Source organism: Seriola aureovittata, chromosome 21 (assembly GCF_021018895.1).
Source record: "Seriola aureovittata isolate HTS-2021-v1 ecotype China chromosome 21, ASM2101889v1, whole genome shotgun sequence".
In the NCBI taxonomy this organism is placed as follows: domain Eukaryota; kingdom Metazoa; phylum Chordata; class Actinopteri; order Carangiformes; family Carangidae; genus Seriola; species Seriola aureovittata.
Genome location: NC_079384.1, coordinates 13,734,992 through 13,752,058, shown reverse-complemented (window position 1 = coordinate 13,752,058; position 17,067 = coordinate 13,734,992). Strand labels below are relative to the sequence as shown.

The window sequence follows — 17,067 nt, the reverse complement described above, 5'->3', positions numbered from 1 at the left end:
CGACACAGATGTAAATAACAAAACCCGTGGGCGTTATTTGACAAATCAAATGCCGAGTGAATCAGCTCGTGTGCAGTTCTGACTGACCTTCTTGTAGCATTTCAGGTACGTCTGCCTGAAAGCGCGGCCCCACTCTGATCTCTCCTTTGTCGGCCAGCAGGGTCTTCTGTGTCGGGTCATACACCAGCGAGTAGAAGAAGGTATCCTGAAGAAAACAGCACGCCAATTACTAAGATGAAGAACCCGCCTCCATATTTTAAGCAGCAGGGTTTTTACACACACTCTAATGTCAAACTCATCTTCTGTTTTATACATTTGAATCTGAACCTTGAATCTATTTGGAATTCTGCTAGTAAACCTGTAATCCGCAGCTGTTGTATAACAGAACAACCCTTACTGTGAGGCAAAGAGACAAACAAGAAGTCTTAGCAAGAACTGAAGATAACAGCTGCAACCACAAAATTTGACTTTTCTACAGCTGAAACAAACAATTGGTTTATATATAAAATTATAGGCAACTATTTTGATTACTTAAGCAAAATTTGCTAAAGAAACTCTCAAATTTGCTGCTTTCTTTGGTCTTATGTCATAATATATTTAATAGTATTATGCTTGAGGTGTTGGTTGGACAATATGGTTTATCTGACAGCATAATACGCATATTTTTTTCTGATATTATATGGACTAAATAAACCAAGAAATGAATTGTATGATTAATCAACATTTAAAGTCATGGTTAGTTCTAGCACCTGAATATCTCAGTTTTTGACATCTGACGTCTGAAAAAGCATTTAAAATATGACCAGACTGTAGTAAACAACCAACAACAAACAGCAGTAGGAGATGACAAATCAGGTTAGTTCCCCCCCCCCCCCCCCCCCGGCTCACCTCTTTGTCAAGGTATGAAAGAACGGCTTCAGTCTCATTCAATAATGCCACACTGCACTTCCCCCTAATAGAGAAAGAGAAAGAGGACAAGCACCATGTAAAACACAGACGCAGGAAGTGAGCAGTGTTTGATATGCGTGTTCAAGGCTGGATGAGTGACTATCCATGAGCACTGCCTGCAGTTGATGAGCTGTGTGTGTGTGTGTGTGTGTGTGTTTTGAGTACCTGATGTGTGTCGCAGGTAGACTTTCATATTGCCGGGAGAGGAAGAGCTCTCTGTGGCGAAGCTGGTGTTTCTGTTTTTCTGTTAGTTCTGTCTCTGTCGGGCTCTCCTTCTCCTCTTCCAACTCCTCTGCAAATGCACACACAGCGGAAAATAACTTTAAAATGACGGATTAAAAGAGAGCCTGATGTTATTAAATGGTCACCGTGTGTCACAGAAGGCTCAGTGAAGAAACATGGCACAAGAAATATGACAGGCTTAAATTACTGACCAACAGATTAGAGTCACAAATGGTCTCTAATATTTCATAACTGTGCTGTCTTCAGATATACAAGAGAAAAAGTCTCCAGAGGATTTTGCAATCCCAAACTACTGCTGCCATCTATTAAAGACACCCAGGCCATTTTGTGCAGGACTATTACTAGGAACAGTGCTCATATAAATACTGCATTAGCTGAATCTGCACATAATGCCAGGCAGCAGATGAGCATCTTAACCGTTACACAGTGGCATACAGATAATTAAAGATTATCTTCCATTGGAAACGTATCTATGCTTGCACCAGTTGTTTTCATAAAGGTAGAACTGGCACTTTAACAACTTTACATTCCTGTTACAAAATGTCCTACAGACACCAACATTCCCCATTTCCACTGTTCTGATATTTCACGCTCCACGTTGCCAGTATGCTTCATGGTCATGCTGCATGGTCGAACAGCGTTGGAAACTTTCCCTCCGGGACTGGGCCAATCCAACATTCACACCCACTGCATGCTGCAATTGGCAAGCTGGGCAAAGGTGAGAAATTAGCCAGGGTTTCAACTTCTCCAGCTCTCTTTTTTTTCATATTGGAAAAAACTATGCCCCTTTTCATGTGAACAACCAAGTCTCTGCCCTTTCTATGACAGCCAGCCTCAGACCAGGGGATAACTGAGGTGAACCCTAAAGACTTGAGATTAACTAATTAATAGAAAGACGAGACACGATGAATTGTGCAGATGGGGGACAACTTAGCACACTTTTGGACAGTCTTTCCTCAAATGCATTCATGCTGTTGCCATCGTTTCGACACACAGAAGTAACTAGTAAAAAAAAAAAGAGAGCATGAGAAGTTTAAAACCTGCTTACAGTAGTTTCCATCCTCTGAACCCAGGGCCAATCCTAGCGTGAAGTAACTCCAACACTGAATGAGTGTGAGAGTAGGGGTTTCAGACGCTGTACGACCACCCATATAGCACACTGACCCCTTGACAGACCACTGAACACACCAGTGTCTCTGGCTGAGTCACCATTTTTCAAAGATGCAGCTGCTCGATGTTCAGATTTTTTACAGTAAAATAGTCTCTAATTTGGAGTTCCATTTCTACATTACATTGCTGTTCTTACTTTCATCCAACAGATAACAGCCTGCTCTGATCTCCTTTGATACAACAGAGCTGTAATTGCTGGGTAAAGACAAATGCTAATGCAGTTTCATATTGAAAAGATTTCCGCTGGCAAACCACTAGAAGGCAACTGTAATAAGTCCTATCTCTTTTTTGTCCCTGGCACTGGTTGCTAATTCATGGGTCTTCGCAGCAAGATTATGGACATATTTCAGAATTCTGTCAGTGGATGAGTAAATGTATTCATTCATATGTTGCAAGGTAGGAAAGGTAAAACACGAAGCAGTCACAGTAAAAATATATTTTGAGGATGCTTTCAGTGTTACAAACATAATTCTATTCACCTGTATAGTGTTGGGGAGGCAGCAACAGATACCTTCAAATCTCATGAAGTAAAAACAAAACTATCTGCATGGTTTGACACCAGTAAGAGCAGGTGGGAAAACATGTTTTTTTCAGATTTGGCTGAACTGACCACTCTCCTGTAGAGCCAACGTTTGGCTCACGGCTGTTGTTTGATCTCGGGCTGCAAAAATTAATCAGCATGGAAGACAAAACACAGGCAAATTTTGCTGACATGGCTCCAGAATGACTCCACTGAGAGCACTAGTTCTCCCTTCTGAAATTTCTACCCTAATGTCAAAATAAACAGCAACACAGCATCAAAACCTTTCCTATTTCACCCAAGATCAGTACCTTGGTAACACGTACAGATGTTTCAGTCTTGGCTCCACTCTGCACACTCAGTTTTATTTCTGTAAATCAAATTCACTAGATGACTGCGTTTTTCCCATGAACTAGTCTAGGCCATAAATTGTGTGAATTCTTTCTTCTTTTTTTTTTTTTTTTTACAGTGTGTTAAGCACTGCTAAATTTTATTGTTGTTGCTGCCTCTTCTGCTGACCAGCTGGTACACGACAGACTCCAAATAGATGGTTGAATTGGCACTGTGCAGCGATCAATGCATATGTCCCTGCATACTGTATGGTTTATATTTTTGCGCTTAAGGTTGCTTCCTGTTTACAGAGTCTACCTAAATGAACAAAACTGGTTTTACACAAACAGTTTGACCACACACAGCGAGAACCATATTCAGCCACACAATATATTCCTGTCTTTCCTGTCTCAGTCATGAGAACATTACAAACCAGTCTTCACTGGGTTCTCCTGCTGCTGATTCCTCATGTTAATCATTCTACTTGTGAAAATTGTGAGATTGTTTTGGCACAGGAGAGTTTCTTTACCTTCAGAGTAACCAATAATTTGTTTTATTGGGACCAAAGGGCCAAGTGAAACATCACTGGAAGCAGGTAGACGGCTTCCCACCAGAACTTCTGTTGGTGTGGTAACAACACCTTCCTTTCCTTCCATCTTCATACAGCCATACTCATACGCCAATTCTCCCCCTCTCGGTAATAAGCAATTGAGAAATTAATGTGATGTATAAATATGAACAGCGGTACATTATCAAGTTACACTGGAGAACCTATTAATGTTCCAGTGGCACCATCTCCAGAAATGCTCTGATGAAATGGTTGCACTCTGGAGCCGTGGTCGTCATGAAGGGAAAAAAATATCTTATTGATAGTAAATGTTATATTGTGCAAAGGAAATGCGGCGGGGTAGCGCTGCTGGAAATGTCTGCCTGACTGACATGCAGCAGAAAGCCCATGATGACATTTTTCTCTCAAAGTGACTGGCTGACAATACAACCATGGCTGAAAACAGCAGCTTTCGGCTTCAGACTGGTGCTGAAATGTCATTAATCAGTAAATAACAGCTCAACTATTTTACTGATTCTCACATCTCAAATGTAAGGAGTTGCATCTTTTTTCATATTGGTGTAAATATATCTGAGTAGAGCTGCAATGATCTGCTGATAATTTTCTTGAGTACTCAATTAATCACTACAATTTTTGAACACCTAAGATGATGGTATATGTATGATTGTTCAAGAGAAAAACTATTAGAGAGAAAATAATGGGCCAATTATCAGCAGAACAATATCTGCAAATTATTTTCTCAAATCATTGAAATATCTATAAAGTAAAAACTGAAATAAAAACAAACAAAATAAACCCCATCATTACTTCCTCCCAGAGCCCATGGTGACATATCATCTGATCAACAGTCCATAATCCAAAAATATTCACTTTACAATGACGTGAAACGGAGAAGAGGAGCAAATCATCACATTTGTGAAGATGGAACCAGCAAAACTTTGGTGGCTTAAAAGTAATCCTTTGCCAATTACTTTTCTGTTATTGGACTAATCAGTGAATCCACTTATCATTTCAGCTCCACATTTGAGTTTATTCTAGTTAACGTTTTTCTTTTATAACACTTGACTACCTGAATGAGACTGTAACTGTCACATATGGAACAAAAAGTCTGAATGTGGGATGACTCACTTGCATGTTTGTCTGCGAGCTGGATGAGGCTGTGGGAGATGTCTCTCCTTCTGTAGAAACAAACCACTTTGGCCTCCACGTTCCCACTGGCCGTCTGAAACGGAGAGAGGAGAGAGATCCAGGTTGGCTGAAAGGGGTGGTAACACCTCCCTGTACAAACCTCTAATTTCCCAAGAGACCTGGCTAATTTGCGAGCCCACCAAGCGTTGCTGCTATGACAGGCTGACCAGGGCAGCAACAGCACTTATGATCAGATGATTGATTGATTGTCTCACTGTATAATTAGGATGACAGGCTTAAAGACTCAGACAGTATTAAATGGCGTGACTGATGGAGACTGAATGGATGTGGGGGTACAAGGTTTGAGAAAACTGCTTACAACCTCTGCTGCTTATAGGAGGTTGTATGTACAGTAAGAGCAGATGAATGTTATGACAGTGTTCACCCAAAGGATGTGGAGGGAAAAAAACAGGAACAATGTAAAGAATTACAATGTAATGCCACCACAAGCTACAGTCCATAACATTCAACCACTCTCTTTCAGCCTCAACAAAATGTGAACATTACAAGGCAGTATATGCTGCACTGATACTGGAGGAAGTTCCATTTCACCCACCACCTTTATCACTTATGATAATTACAACCTCCCCTGTCTATATATTACAATGTACAGCCTCAATATGTTTTTTTTTTCAGGCTGACACTGACTTGATCTGACATTTTCCCACCCACACCACCTTGCGATGGCATGGATTTATCTGAGCAACTCTGTGCAAATGTAACACAGGAAAGGCTTTTCTGACACGTCTGTAAAAGATGCTTGTGTGGTATTTAAACAGTGTATGTTAGTTTTGGCTTGTTATTAACTAACATTAGTGACAAACCTCTATGAAATAAGTTAAAACAGGCAACTCCATAACTTGGCAAAACAGACTATGTTGCTTTTCACAGCCAGTATCAGCTGATACTCAGTCTGGCAATATATTTTGCATCTTTAGTCCAAGGCTTTCTGAGCTCCTGAAATGCTCATTACAATAATCACCCCCGCCTACACATAGCACACTCCTACAGGTGTGTCCTGCAATACAAACGGCATTTATGAGAGTGGGGAACACCTCTCTCTTTTAATCACATTACAAACACTTTTAGTTCCAAAATTTGAACACACACATACACCATTGCAAATACAGGGGGTGGGCGCAAGAACAGAAAGGAATCTTGTTATTCACCCTGAGGCATAAAGAAGCATAATCACACAAGAAATGACACACAAACACTTCAGTACCTTGTTGAGCTCCTCTATCCGGCGGATCAGGTAAGGGTTACTGGAGGAGTTCTCAAAAAATACGTAATCTGGAAAAAAAAGGGGGAAAAAAAAGAAAAGAAAAAAAACACAGAGATTACTTCACTGTAGCAGATAACTGTGAGGCTAAATAATCGTGTAGGCTCAGATGAAAATAACATATGTAAATGCCAAACTAGAAACATGTGTATCTATGTAAATGTGTACAATATCATGATCAGATCCACAGATCACGATTAAACTGTGATTTTAACATGCTGACGCCACCGAGAATATCAAACTCCAAGTCAAACAAAGGTCATCAAAAAGGTAAATGCGTGTGTGCTGCAAGGTTTCTACAGCCTGAGAAAGTTGCCATACTTTCATGATTTTTGTAAGATAAATAAATTACTGGTTAGGAACACAGCAAAGTCATAACAGTTGACTTCCCACTGCTCTTCAACAGAAGCTACGTAAACATGACTTCACCTAGCCGGAGGAGAGAGCAATCCAGCCTGGTTCAATTGCACTTGGGCAATTGAATATAATATATAAGGTAACTTTGGAAAACTTAAGGCCATGAAATGTTGCCTTCAAGTGCTGCCAGAAATGTTGTAATTACTATTTTCCAGACACAAAAACAATCCAGTGAAGAGGTAAATATATCAGAGTTGCCTCTGTGACTCCCAGTTGCATTCAGTGCATATAAATATTACCATTATCCGGCTCTGGAACCAGAGTATGTTAATCAGCCATAGTTGTAAATATGATGAATTACAGCCCTATATTCTCTGTCTTTTAATTATCCTGTGTAGCAGTAACAGGGCTAGAGCTGGAACAATTAGTCACTTACCAGATAACAAAAAATAATTGGCAATAATAATCATCAAGTCTAATTCCAACCTGACAAATGAGAGGATTTCCTGCTTTTCTTTGCCATATCTCACTGTAAACTAAATATTTTTAGACATATGGACATTTGGTTGAGCAAATTAAGACATTTAAAAATGTTGCATTTGGTTTTGTGAAGTTGTGATGGGAATTTTTGCATTGCACAGACTAAACAATCAATTTAAGAAAGAATCAACATAATAATCAATAAGAGAATAGACTCTTTAGTTAAAGTCCAAAACAGGACTAGCTTTTTTTAATCAAAGAGGCAACTTTTTTTTTTTTTAAATCCATGTTCAATCACAGATTTATTATTACTTTTGAACAGAAAAAACTTCAATGCTCCAAGAAGTTAAAGTTTGAGAAGTTGGAGTTTACAGAGAGCACCTGAAGGCAGCAGGAGCACTGCACTAAAGGTGAGTATATGGGGAACTAGCTGATGCACTGAAACAAAATTGATTCACCGGTGATAAAGTGTTGTCAATAACATCACCTGGGCCAAGATGCTTATTGTTTGTGTGACATTTCAAGCATCGATGCCATTTAAGCTAATTCACTGAATTAATATAGATCTGAAGCTCAAGTATGCGTGAATAAAAGGTGTTAGGTTTAATCCTCCCGACGAAACGACGCCATGAAACGAGACAATAATTTGATGTTGAATTCCATTAGACTGCTAACAAGCTAGCTAGCCACTGAAGCCAATTTGCTAATTAATTTCACTTGTGGTGAATCTAGATGGACAGTGGAGCAATAACAGTCATCTAATGTTACCACGATGGTTAGATGCTTTACTAAAATTGTGTAAAACGAGAGCTTCAGCCGCAATTATGGTAATCAGTGAAGCCATTGCTGGTGCTAACGTTAGCTAAATAAGGACTCGTACTAATGGCTGCATGCCAGAAGAGGCAAATACAAAGGCAGCCTCAGACTATCCGGGGTAACGTTTTAACAACCTTTTAAACACATGTCTATTCGAGAAGTCCCACTGTGCGTCAGTTTCCATTATCCCCGGTCTAATTATGCGAAAACCGAAGCGCAACGAAGGTGCCGACAACTGAAAAATGTTTACATTGTGAGCTAGCCATTTAGCAAGCTGGCGGCTAGCTGCTGTGGCCACGACAGACGCGAGGCCTGACCCATTTTGGATCCCAAATATTTAGAAATTCTCACCTTTCTGCTCCAACTTAATGCATCTCTGTTACTGTTACACAGCCGTACCTCCCTATTAAATACAAACGAACTCAAAAAAACGCCACATTATCCCCGGGGAATGCAAAACTGGAAGGGTTTCTGTTTGATAAAAAGATCCACATTGACATACATACCTCCGACCCGGTACATGTTGGCCGCCATTTCTGCCCTCCCGGAGTGTTAACGTAAACCATAAACTAAGAGAAATAGAATAAATTAATAAAAAAAACAATAAAACTAAATCTCTTAAAAGGTAAAAAGGTGTGATAAATTATGATCGTCGAGACTCCGGATGTGCACCCAATTGGGAGAATTTTGTCAATTCAACCCCCCCTCCCCTCCTGATACGATTCACAGTACCCTTTACAATACAGTGAACTCACGGCAGCCAAAAGAAGTCGGATCAACCAGAAAAACCACTGCCTGCTGACGTTGGGAGGGGCGCACGCGCAGACCGACACACACACACACACACACACACACACACACACACACACACACACACACACACGCACGCACACACACACACACACACACACACGTACTCAAGTAAGTGACCATAAACACTTTTAAATGAAATTATCCCATATAAGCGGTAAACTTAATAATAATACAGAAATATGACTCATACCATAATCTTTATATAGGCTAATAGTCATTTAAATTTATCAATTATAATTCAAGTCCTGGCTATAAAATAACATTTAGTAGCCTACAATAGAACAACTATAGAAAACTATAGTTTTCGTGCATGAGTTTTTCTCTTGGTGTGCGTGCGTCCGTGCATGCGCGCGCATGTGACATCACTGATGGGATTGGCTTGCCCTGACTGGGGTGGAGAGTCTCTTCCACCGGCTGCAGAGGGAGAAGGAGAAGAGAGTGAGGGACAGAGGGAATAGTTTCCATCAGCCACGGAGCTCAACGCAGGGCCACCTCCACTCAGAGCGAACCACGCCCCGGGGGACAGGGGAGACCGTGACCCCCCACTCCCCCTAAAAGTGCCCAAAGTGCGGTTATGGAAGGGGGAATGGACTGTGAAGAGGAGTTTTAGTCAGGTTACACATTGACGACATGAAGTTTGGGAAGAGCATCTGCGTGCTCAACGTAGGGGGAACCCGGTACGCCTTCACCCGTGAGGTGATCAGGGATTTCCCTCTCCGGCGCGTCAGTCGCCTGCATGCCTGCGCAACCGAGAAAGAAGTCCTTGAACTGTGCGACGACTACGACCGGGACCGGAATGAGTTTTTCTTCGACCGCCACGCGCAGGCTTTCGTGTTCATCATGCTGTACGTGCGCTCCGGTAAACTCCGCTTTGTCCCCGGAGTGTGTGAGCTCTCCTTCTACACAGAGATGCTCTACTGGGGGCTGGAGAGCGCGCACTTGGACTCCTGCTGCCAGAAACGTCTGGATGACAGGATGTCCGAGATCGGACTTGACAGTATGTCTGAGGGGGACCTCAGAGTGTCGGGGGATGAGTCTCAGAGCCCGGGCGAGTCGGTGCAGCGGATTGCGCTCACTGGTCGCGCTAGATGGCTTGAGAAGATGCGCAAGGCATTCGAGGAGCCCAACTCTTCGCTTGCGGCGCAGCTGTTGGCTTCAGTGTCCGTGATCTTTGTAATCGTTTCTATGATAATGCTGTGTGCTAGCACCCTGCCGGACTGGGATACAGCCAAGAGAAATACTGTGGAGGAGCACAGGTAGGTTATAGCCAAAGGTCAGTTAAGTTGAGTGGAATAGAAGAGGCCCAGGTATAAGGGTGCTGCTCAACGTTCAGGCGCAATGTATGCTATTATCATACAAGTGAGTGCTCTAAAATCTGTTGCGTAAAAGTGAGCTCCTGCCATGATAAACACTTTATGAATCAATAAACACATTCATAACCACTTGAGAATCTCATGCCCGCGCCTGCATTCATTAAGGCAGCAGTCAAACCCATTGCGCACTATTCATTTAGTACCCAGAATGTTGATGCATGGAGACATTTGTCATATTCCGGCTTAAAATAATTTTTAAAAGTTTGCAGTTTCTTTGAAGCAATATATTAAAAACCTGATAGAAAACACATTTTGTAGGTACAGGAAATCTGTCCTTGTGTTTAGTGAATTGACGCCCCTTAGGTCAATACAGCATGATGACAATTTTCAGGCAGCACATTAAACATTGGGCTCCTCACATGTCAGACAAGTGGCAAGGAAGCCAATCAATAACCAATCCATATTATCTACAAAAAGTGTAGTGTTAATTATTACACAGAATCCCTTCCTTGCTCTTGTCTTCCTCTAGAGTCTCTCCCCTACTCCTCTTCACAATTACTTTGAGTATCTTTATTGGCTTGGTTTTTAGTTTACATTGCACAGTACACAAGGAGGACAAACATATCAGATAAACGCCGGTTTCATAATATTCCAGTAGGTAATGAGTTGAACGTAGAAGGTGTGCTGAGGGATTATATATTAGGGTAAACAAACAGAAATGAATTGGACCACTTACAGGAATCACCTTCTGTCTAAGTCAGCAGTTATTCCTGGCTCCAGTTTTTTGGACACAAGGTGAAAAAGTGCACCCCTGTTTCCACATTGTTTTGGCCACAGGCTGTCCTCTCTGGGAAGCCTGAGTGAGGCGGCCCCTCTCTATATAAGGCTAGGCTATGTTCACTCAGGCTGGACACAGTTTTGAGTTTTGGATAGGTTACAGTGGTTAGATAATCAACTAAAAGTGTAGTTTATACTCGGGGTCAAAAGGATTCCAATTTAGTTTCATGCCACTAGATGATGACATTCTCTCAGTTGCTCTGTAATTTGGTTTGGTCTAATTGTGCTGATGTGGTTATCCTAAGGCTCTGTGGTGTTTGCTTGGCCTGGCTGCTTCTATGTCAAATACAAGCACCACCTCACTCTAATTCAGTTTGATTCCCTTTGCTGTGCTAATCAATGGTGTGTCACAATCTTTGAAGGGTTTCAATCCCCCCTCTGTGCAGTTTCCTGGCAATTTCCTCATCATCTGTCCTCACTGTGTATCTGTCCTTTTGTTTACTTGCGTCATTCCTGAATAACATCAGATTTCTTCCCCATTTCCCATCATTTATATCACCCCTGCTTTGCTTCCTTCTTCCTCACATTTATTCATTGTCAAGCAGTATCTCATTTCATCCATATCTCACTGTAGCTCCTCTGCTGTTTCCTGTTTACAGTCTGTTCCACTCATCTTTCTCCTCTCTTCTCTCCTCTGTAGGATAGTAGAGGCAGTGTGTATTGGTTGGTTTACAGCAGAGTGCATAGTGCGCTTTCTGGTGGCCAGAGACAAGTGGGACTTCCTCCGCCGGCCACTGAACATCATCGATGTGATTGCCATCACCCCCTACTATGTCACCATGGCAATGGCCCGTGCAGGGATGCCGATGGCTGGGCTCGGGGTTGCTGGAGTGATACTGCGGGTGCTTAGGATGATGCGAGTGTTCTGGCTCATGAAGCTGGCCAGACACTTCCTGGGCCTGCAGACACTTGGGCTGACACTCACGCGCTGCTACCGGGAGATGGTCATGCTGATGGTGTTTGTCTGCGTCGCCATGGCGATATACAGCGCTCTGGCCCAGCTTCTGGAGCATGGCTTGGACTTGGGCACGCAGAACCACGATTACGCCAGCATCCCGGCGGCCGCCTGGTGGGTCATCATCTCCATGACGACGGTGGGGTACGGGGACGTGTACCCTGTGACAGTTGGAGGACGGGTGCTCGGGGGAATGTGTGTAGTGAGTGGCATTGTCCTCCTGGCACTGCCCATCACATTCATCTACCATAGCTTTGTGCAGTGCTACCATGAACTCAAACTCCGCTCTGCCAGATATGCACGCAGCCTGTCAGCGGAGATACTGCGATAAACACACATTCTCATCAGACATCCATGGCCCTGCCTACACCAGACAGAAACTCAAAAAAACAGTGAATCTGCTGATCCCATAGTGATATAATTGATCAGCTCTGTGCCCTGCCCTCTTTCTTGCCTGAGCCACACCTGATTTTATTTGGCTCGTCTAGTTCCTGCTTGTTGTGTTGATGATCTCCAGTGATCATCTTCAGCCAGCATGCTCTGCACCTGTCTCCTTAACAACACAGTTTGCACAGAAGAATAGGAACACACACAAATAATTATTTATTAAACACACACAGGCACATTCAATCCAGTTTTGACACTGGCTGCTGTTTACACTGTATTCCCATGGTGACAACATTGGCAGAGATGGCTGCTTTTTTTTTTGTACGCTGCTAGTGCTGTGTGTGTGTGTGTGTGTGTGTGTGTGTGTGTGGTGTGTGTGTGTGTGTGTGTGTGTGTGTGTGTGTTTGTCTTGCCATCAGCCATTCACTTTGTCTAAGCCTTGCACCCAGATGGTACAAATTACACAAGATTGATGTGTGACCTAGATGCATTCTGTTAAACCTGGGGAATATAGTGAAGGAGTGAACAAGTGAGTGGGGATGGAGAAGGGGTGTACAGGGGGCTTAGTGTGTAGGAGTGGCTTAAGCCAGGGATAATGAAATATGGAGACAGGTCAGCAAGGACTAATGAGGTGGCAGACAAATACTGAGGTGTCAGATATGACAGGCCAGATTGAGTGTGAAATGCAGCATAAAAGATTGTGGGACAAAAATGACAGGAATGACAGAATGTGGAGCAAGCCTGAGCGTCAAGAATGAATAGCTGGAGTGTGTGTGTATTGCTTCTCCATTGTGAGCGAATGTAAGGCATTTTGTATTTCTGTGTCTCCAAGGCAACCTCATCCTCCAACATGTCAATCATGATGGCGGTTGATTTGTTTCTGCACACAAGCAGGCCACATCCATGCACCCCTTCTGGCTTGGCATGTAGCATTTTTTGTCCCGCGATTGTGGGGAATTAAATATCACAAATTCCTAGAAAAAAAAAAAACACACACACACACAAAGGAGAGCAGAGGCTGCCACAGATTATGGTTCTGATATTCATGATTCAGACATGTTTGCACTGTCCTTGCGTTTGCAAAGATGATATGATTTGTTGAGGAGACACATGATCCAAACAGACAAGTCGACACTTCTCCCACTCAACAGTCTTTCTCTGCATCTCCTCTCCTCTTCCTCCTGTTGCCATCAAACGTCCTCTTTTTACGCACACACACATGCACACAGACATATCAAAATCCTGCTCTTTTGTTGCAAAGGAAATTAAACAATTAATGAATCTGAGTCTATTCATTAGCCTATCTGTCTGTCCATTTAAAGTCTACATTTGTTATTTCCTCATAGACTTTGCTGCCTTGTATGAGTTTTGAATGTATTGTAGACAGTACATATCTCAATATCCTGCTCGTTGTGTTATTAATGTGCTTTTTTTAATCAATATTTTATTACCTAGCTTGTGACACATAATTTTCAACTCATGTGGCATAGCTTATAGCCCAGTAAATTTTGGCCTGGCCTCATTGAAACCATCAATCAAAACTTTTTCAGCAGTAGACTTGTAATTAACATGATCAATGTATGAGGTTTTATAATAAAACGACTCTGACTGTGCGAAACATCTGTGAATGTGTAATTGCTTATTACAAATCAAACTATAAAAATGTAAGTGTTATAAGACTCCGTCAACTGCTTTCACACGGATGTAATATTGATCTGGGGGTTTTCACATCATCTATTCCAAACCCAAAATAACCTTGTTAATTAACTAAACTAATTAATTACACAATATGACCCAAAGATGTGTTCAATGCACAAGGCATTTTGGGCAGATAATCCTTCAAAAGTGTTGAGGTGATGACATACAGTTTAAACACCTGGGCCTCCTGTGGGCAGTGGAACATAACATCCAACATGAGGGACACCTGAGCCCGCCAGCAAGGGCACTCAGTGCACTCACCAGAGTGGGTACAGTGGGGCGAGCATTGTGCCACAGTCTAGTTCACAAAGTACTGCTATGGGCGTAAATCGTCTCTAAATCCCAAGCTGCCGCTGTACTGCACTTAAGGTTCAAACTCTTTAAGTGTGTTAGATAGACTGTGTCCATGAGCTCATTCAGTGTTACCTCTAACTAGACTTTGCAATTCCTGGAGAAAATGAGGGGTGGGTTTGCTGACTTCTGGAAAGGCTGATGCTAAACTGCGTTTCTGGTTGGTAAAAAAAAAAAAATTCTTTATCACCATATTATATATCCTCACAAGCCATAATTTATATTGGTTTACAATGTGGAAATCTATTTAAATGGAGTCTAAATTACAGAGAAATAGCAATGTGTGTGTGGAGTCAGCTAGAAGCACCAACTGAAATGAAATGCCGAATGACTCTTGAAGTCTGATAGTGACACAATTAATGTCCTTCAGAAAGAGACACATCACCTTAAAGAAAATGCCAAAACAGAGACGCAGGAAGAGAAGGCCTACACAGGAAGTCAGAGCAGCCAGGAGCATGAGGACAAAATAAAAGCCTAGGAATATGAGAGGAGGGTGTTGCTCAAAACCATCGACAACCTGAATTTGACTGTGGTAAAGTTACTGAAGTCACTTGACAGTAACCAGTATAAGAAGGTGAAGGAGGAGGAGGTGGATTAGGAGATGAGAGAGGTGGAGGAGGGAGAGAACGTGAACGATATGGTGGATGAGGGGGTGGAGGAGGTGACAGAGGCAAAGTGCAAGAAGAAGAAGAACAAGAAGAAGCCTTCATGTTGGAGGAGGTTCATTAAATCCCCTGTTGAGGTGGTGGGTGAAAGAAGAGGAGGTGGAGTAAGTGACAGCTGAGCCACCACCTGAGCCTCCACAGGTGAGCTGTGGACGTACCAACGCGATACTGAAAGAAGAAGAAGAGGCCTTTGCAGTGGAGGAGGTTCATGAACTCCTTTGCTTTTGGCTCATGCGTGCATCCAGTCAGATTAAGAGTGATGATAGCGCACAGTGCAACTAGTTTTCCATAAAACTATAAAACAGCCTCACTGTGTCTGTTTCCTCTCCTAACATTCCTCCCTGTCATCATTGAAACCAGTGCACCTACAAAAAGTGCCCAATATGGCCATGTCTTGTTGTGTATGGGTATTTTTTCTCCCCACACAAAAGAGGTGCTAATGACAAACCCATTGTTTTTTCTGTTTCACAATAATAGTTGCCTGGTGTTTTGAAAATGTCCACTAGGACAGCGACCACTGTGAACAATAGACCTATTATAGATAAAAGTGACAGGATTTTTTTACTACAGGCTAGGAGCTTTTCAATGTCTCTATATTGATTGATTGCTGATCTGACATTACTGCAATGAGGAGTGGCGTTTGTGGCCTGTAGTGAGTTGCCATTGTCACAGCTAGATTCAACCTCAGTGCTGTGTCTCACGCCTGGGTCTCACACTGGAAGCAGGACACTGTAGGCACCACACTGGCGGTCTCTGAAGTTTTCTGACTTCATTGTCATGTTCACGGAACCAGTTTGAGACGACTTTTGCTTTGTGGCATGGTGCTTGAAGTAACTGGAAGAGACTTAAAGGGCCATGAAGGGATGCACACGGTCAGCAACAATTCTCAGATAGTCTGTGGCATTCAAACCATGATTGATTGGTATTAAGGGGCCAAAGTGTGCCAACAAATCATTCCTCACATCATCACACCACCACCATTAGCCTGTAGTGTTGATAAAAAGGGAGGCTGTGTCTGCGCACATCAGCAGAAATCCAGATTCATCAGACCAGACTACATTTTTCTTTCTGTCCAGTTGTGGTGAGGCTGTTTCCACTGCAGCCTCAGATTTCTGTTCTTGGCTGACAGTGGTCTGAGGGACCTTTAGCCTTTCTGTCAACCCCAGAGTAAATTAAAGTAATATGAGCCTATTATACAGAAGAATTACCCCTATCAGTGTTGTATGATTATTTGTGTTGAAACAAGTTGATTGAATTAATCAATCAAGTTAACTTTTTTATATAATTGAATAACTGTTAAGGGCCCTTTTTTCAAGCTTAAATTCTCAGATTCTAACTTAACTGTGCGGATTTGTATCTACTTATATTAGTAATTAGTTACCCGAGAATCAGAGTAACAGATATTTTATATTTATTTCTGTGTAAATAATGATGATATTAAGAATAATTATAAAGATAAAGGTCACATGGTTTTCCTTCAGAATATCACTGTCTAAAGAAGAAGCTCTTATTTACCATAGACTAAAATACAATTTGGAATGAAAACATTCATCTATTCATCCATCATCAAAATAAGGCTTTGATTTTTTTAAATGGAAACTTAACTTAAAATATGATATTTGATAACAGACACTGTACCAGCGTGTCTACTTTATGATTTAATTTTTTTGTTAGATTTTTTTAATCTAACAGATTATTTAGTTCTATTAGTTTTGAGTTACTCCTGATGGTTTGTGTAAATGTGGTATCTACCGCCTGAAGATTTTTATGGAAGCTGTTACTAAATGCTGGCTTCAGAGAAGCCCTCCCACTGAGGACCTTTTTATAGGCACTGTCAACTATCTACGTTCCCTGGAAAAAACGACTTACTGTAGAGACAGAGGGTCTACAGAACAACAAGGATGAAAAATACTGGATGAAATAGGATTGTTACTGTCGTCTTAAACATGAGGTAGTATTGATCAAACCCTTAGCCTACATAATGTACTGTATGCTGCCTGTGTACCTATCTGTCCCAGATGTTTGTTGACCTCATCCTAGAGTTGGGTCGGGATGCAGAAAATTTGTTTTCGCTTCTTTTCTACCACATCAATCATATTACGACCTCCACCCCTAATGATTTTTCCTTCACTTTGATGGTCAAAGG

At 42.0% G+C, this 17,067-nt stretch overlaps 2 protein-coding genes across 7 annotated transcripts in view; one reads left to right on the top strand and one right to left on the bottom strand.

Moving 5' to 3' along the window:
• Positions 1-8,740, bottom strand: part of mta3 (metastasis associated 1 family, member 3) — a 28,128-nt gene extending 19,388 nt beyond the window's left edge. For 3 of the 6 annotated variants that reach the window (XR_008826269.1, XM_056366131.1, XM_056366133.1), the window contains exons 1-7: positions 8,409-8,651; positions 6,193-6,260; positions 4,908-5,001; positions 3,741-3,902; positions 1,114-1,240; positions 889-952; positions 88-205 (exon numbers count right to left, since the gene is read on the bottom strand). Coding sequence is in view for 5 of the 6 variants with exons in the window: in XM_056366131.1 (XP_056222106.1) it covers positions 88-205; positions 889-952; positions 1,114-1,240; positions 3,741-3,902; positions 4,908-5,001; positions 6,193-6,260; positions 8,409-8,436 (661 nt within the window). In the remaining variant the exon portion in view is untranslated. The other 3 variants (XM_056366132.1, XM_056366134.1, XM_056366130.1) reach the window with 2 other exon arrangements.
• Positions 8,741-9,134: 394 nt separating this feature from the next.
• Positions 9,135-13,493, top strand: kcng3 (potassium voltage-gated channel, subfamily G, member 3). The gene is made up of 2 exons (XM_056365247.1): positions 9,135-9,971; positions 11,506-13,493. Exons 1-2 carry the CDS (start codon positions 9,346-9,348, stop codon positions 12,149-12,151), a joined length of 1,272 nt encoding a protein of 423 aa, XP_056221222.1. The 5' UTR covers positions 9,135-9,345; the 3' UTR covers positions 12,152-13,493.
• Positions 13,494-17,067: the final 3,574 nt, after the last annotated feature.

Coding starts and splice junctions, on each gene's coding strand:
- kcng3 (XM_056365247.1), top strand. CDS start 9,346: ATGAAGTTTGGGAAGAGCATCTGCGTGCTCAACGTAGGGGGAACCCGG. Junction 9,972..11,505: donor AATACTGTGGAGGAGCACAG/GTAGGTTATAGC, acceptor TCTCCTCTGTAG/GATAGTAGAGGCAGTGTGTA.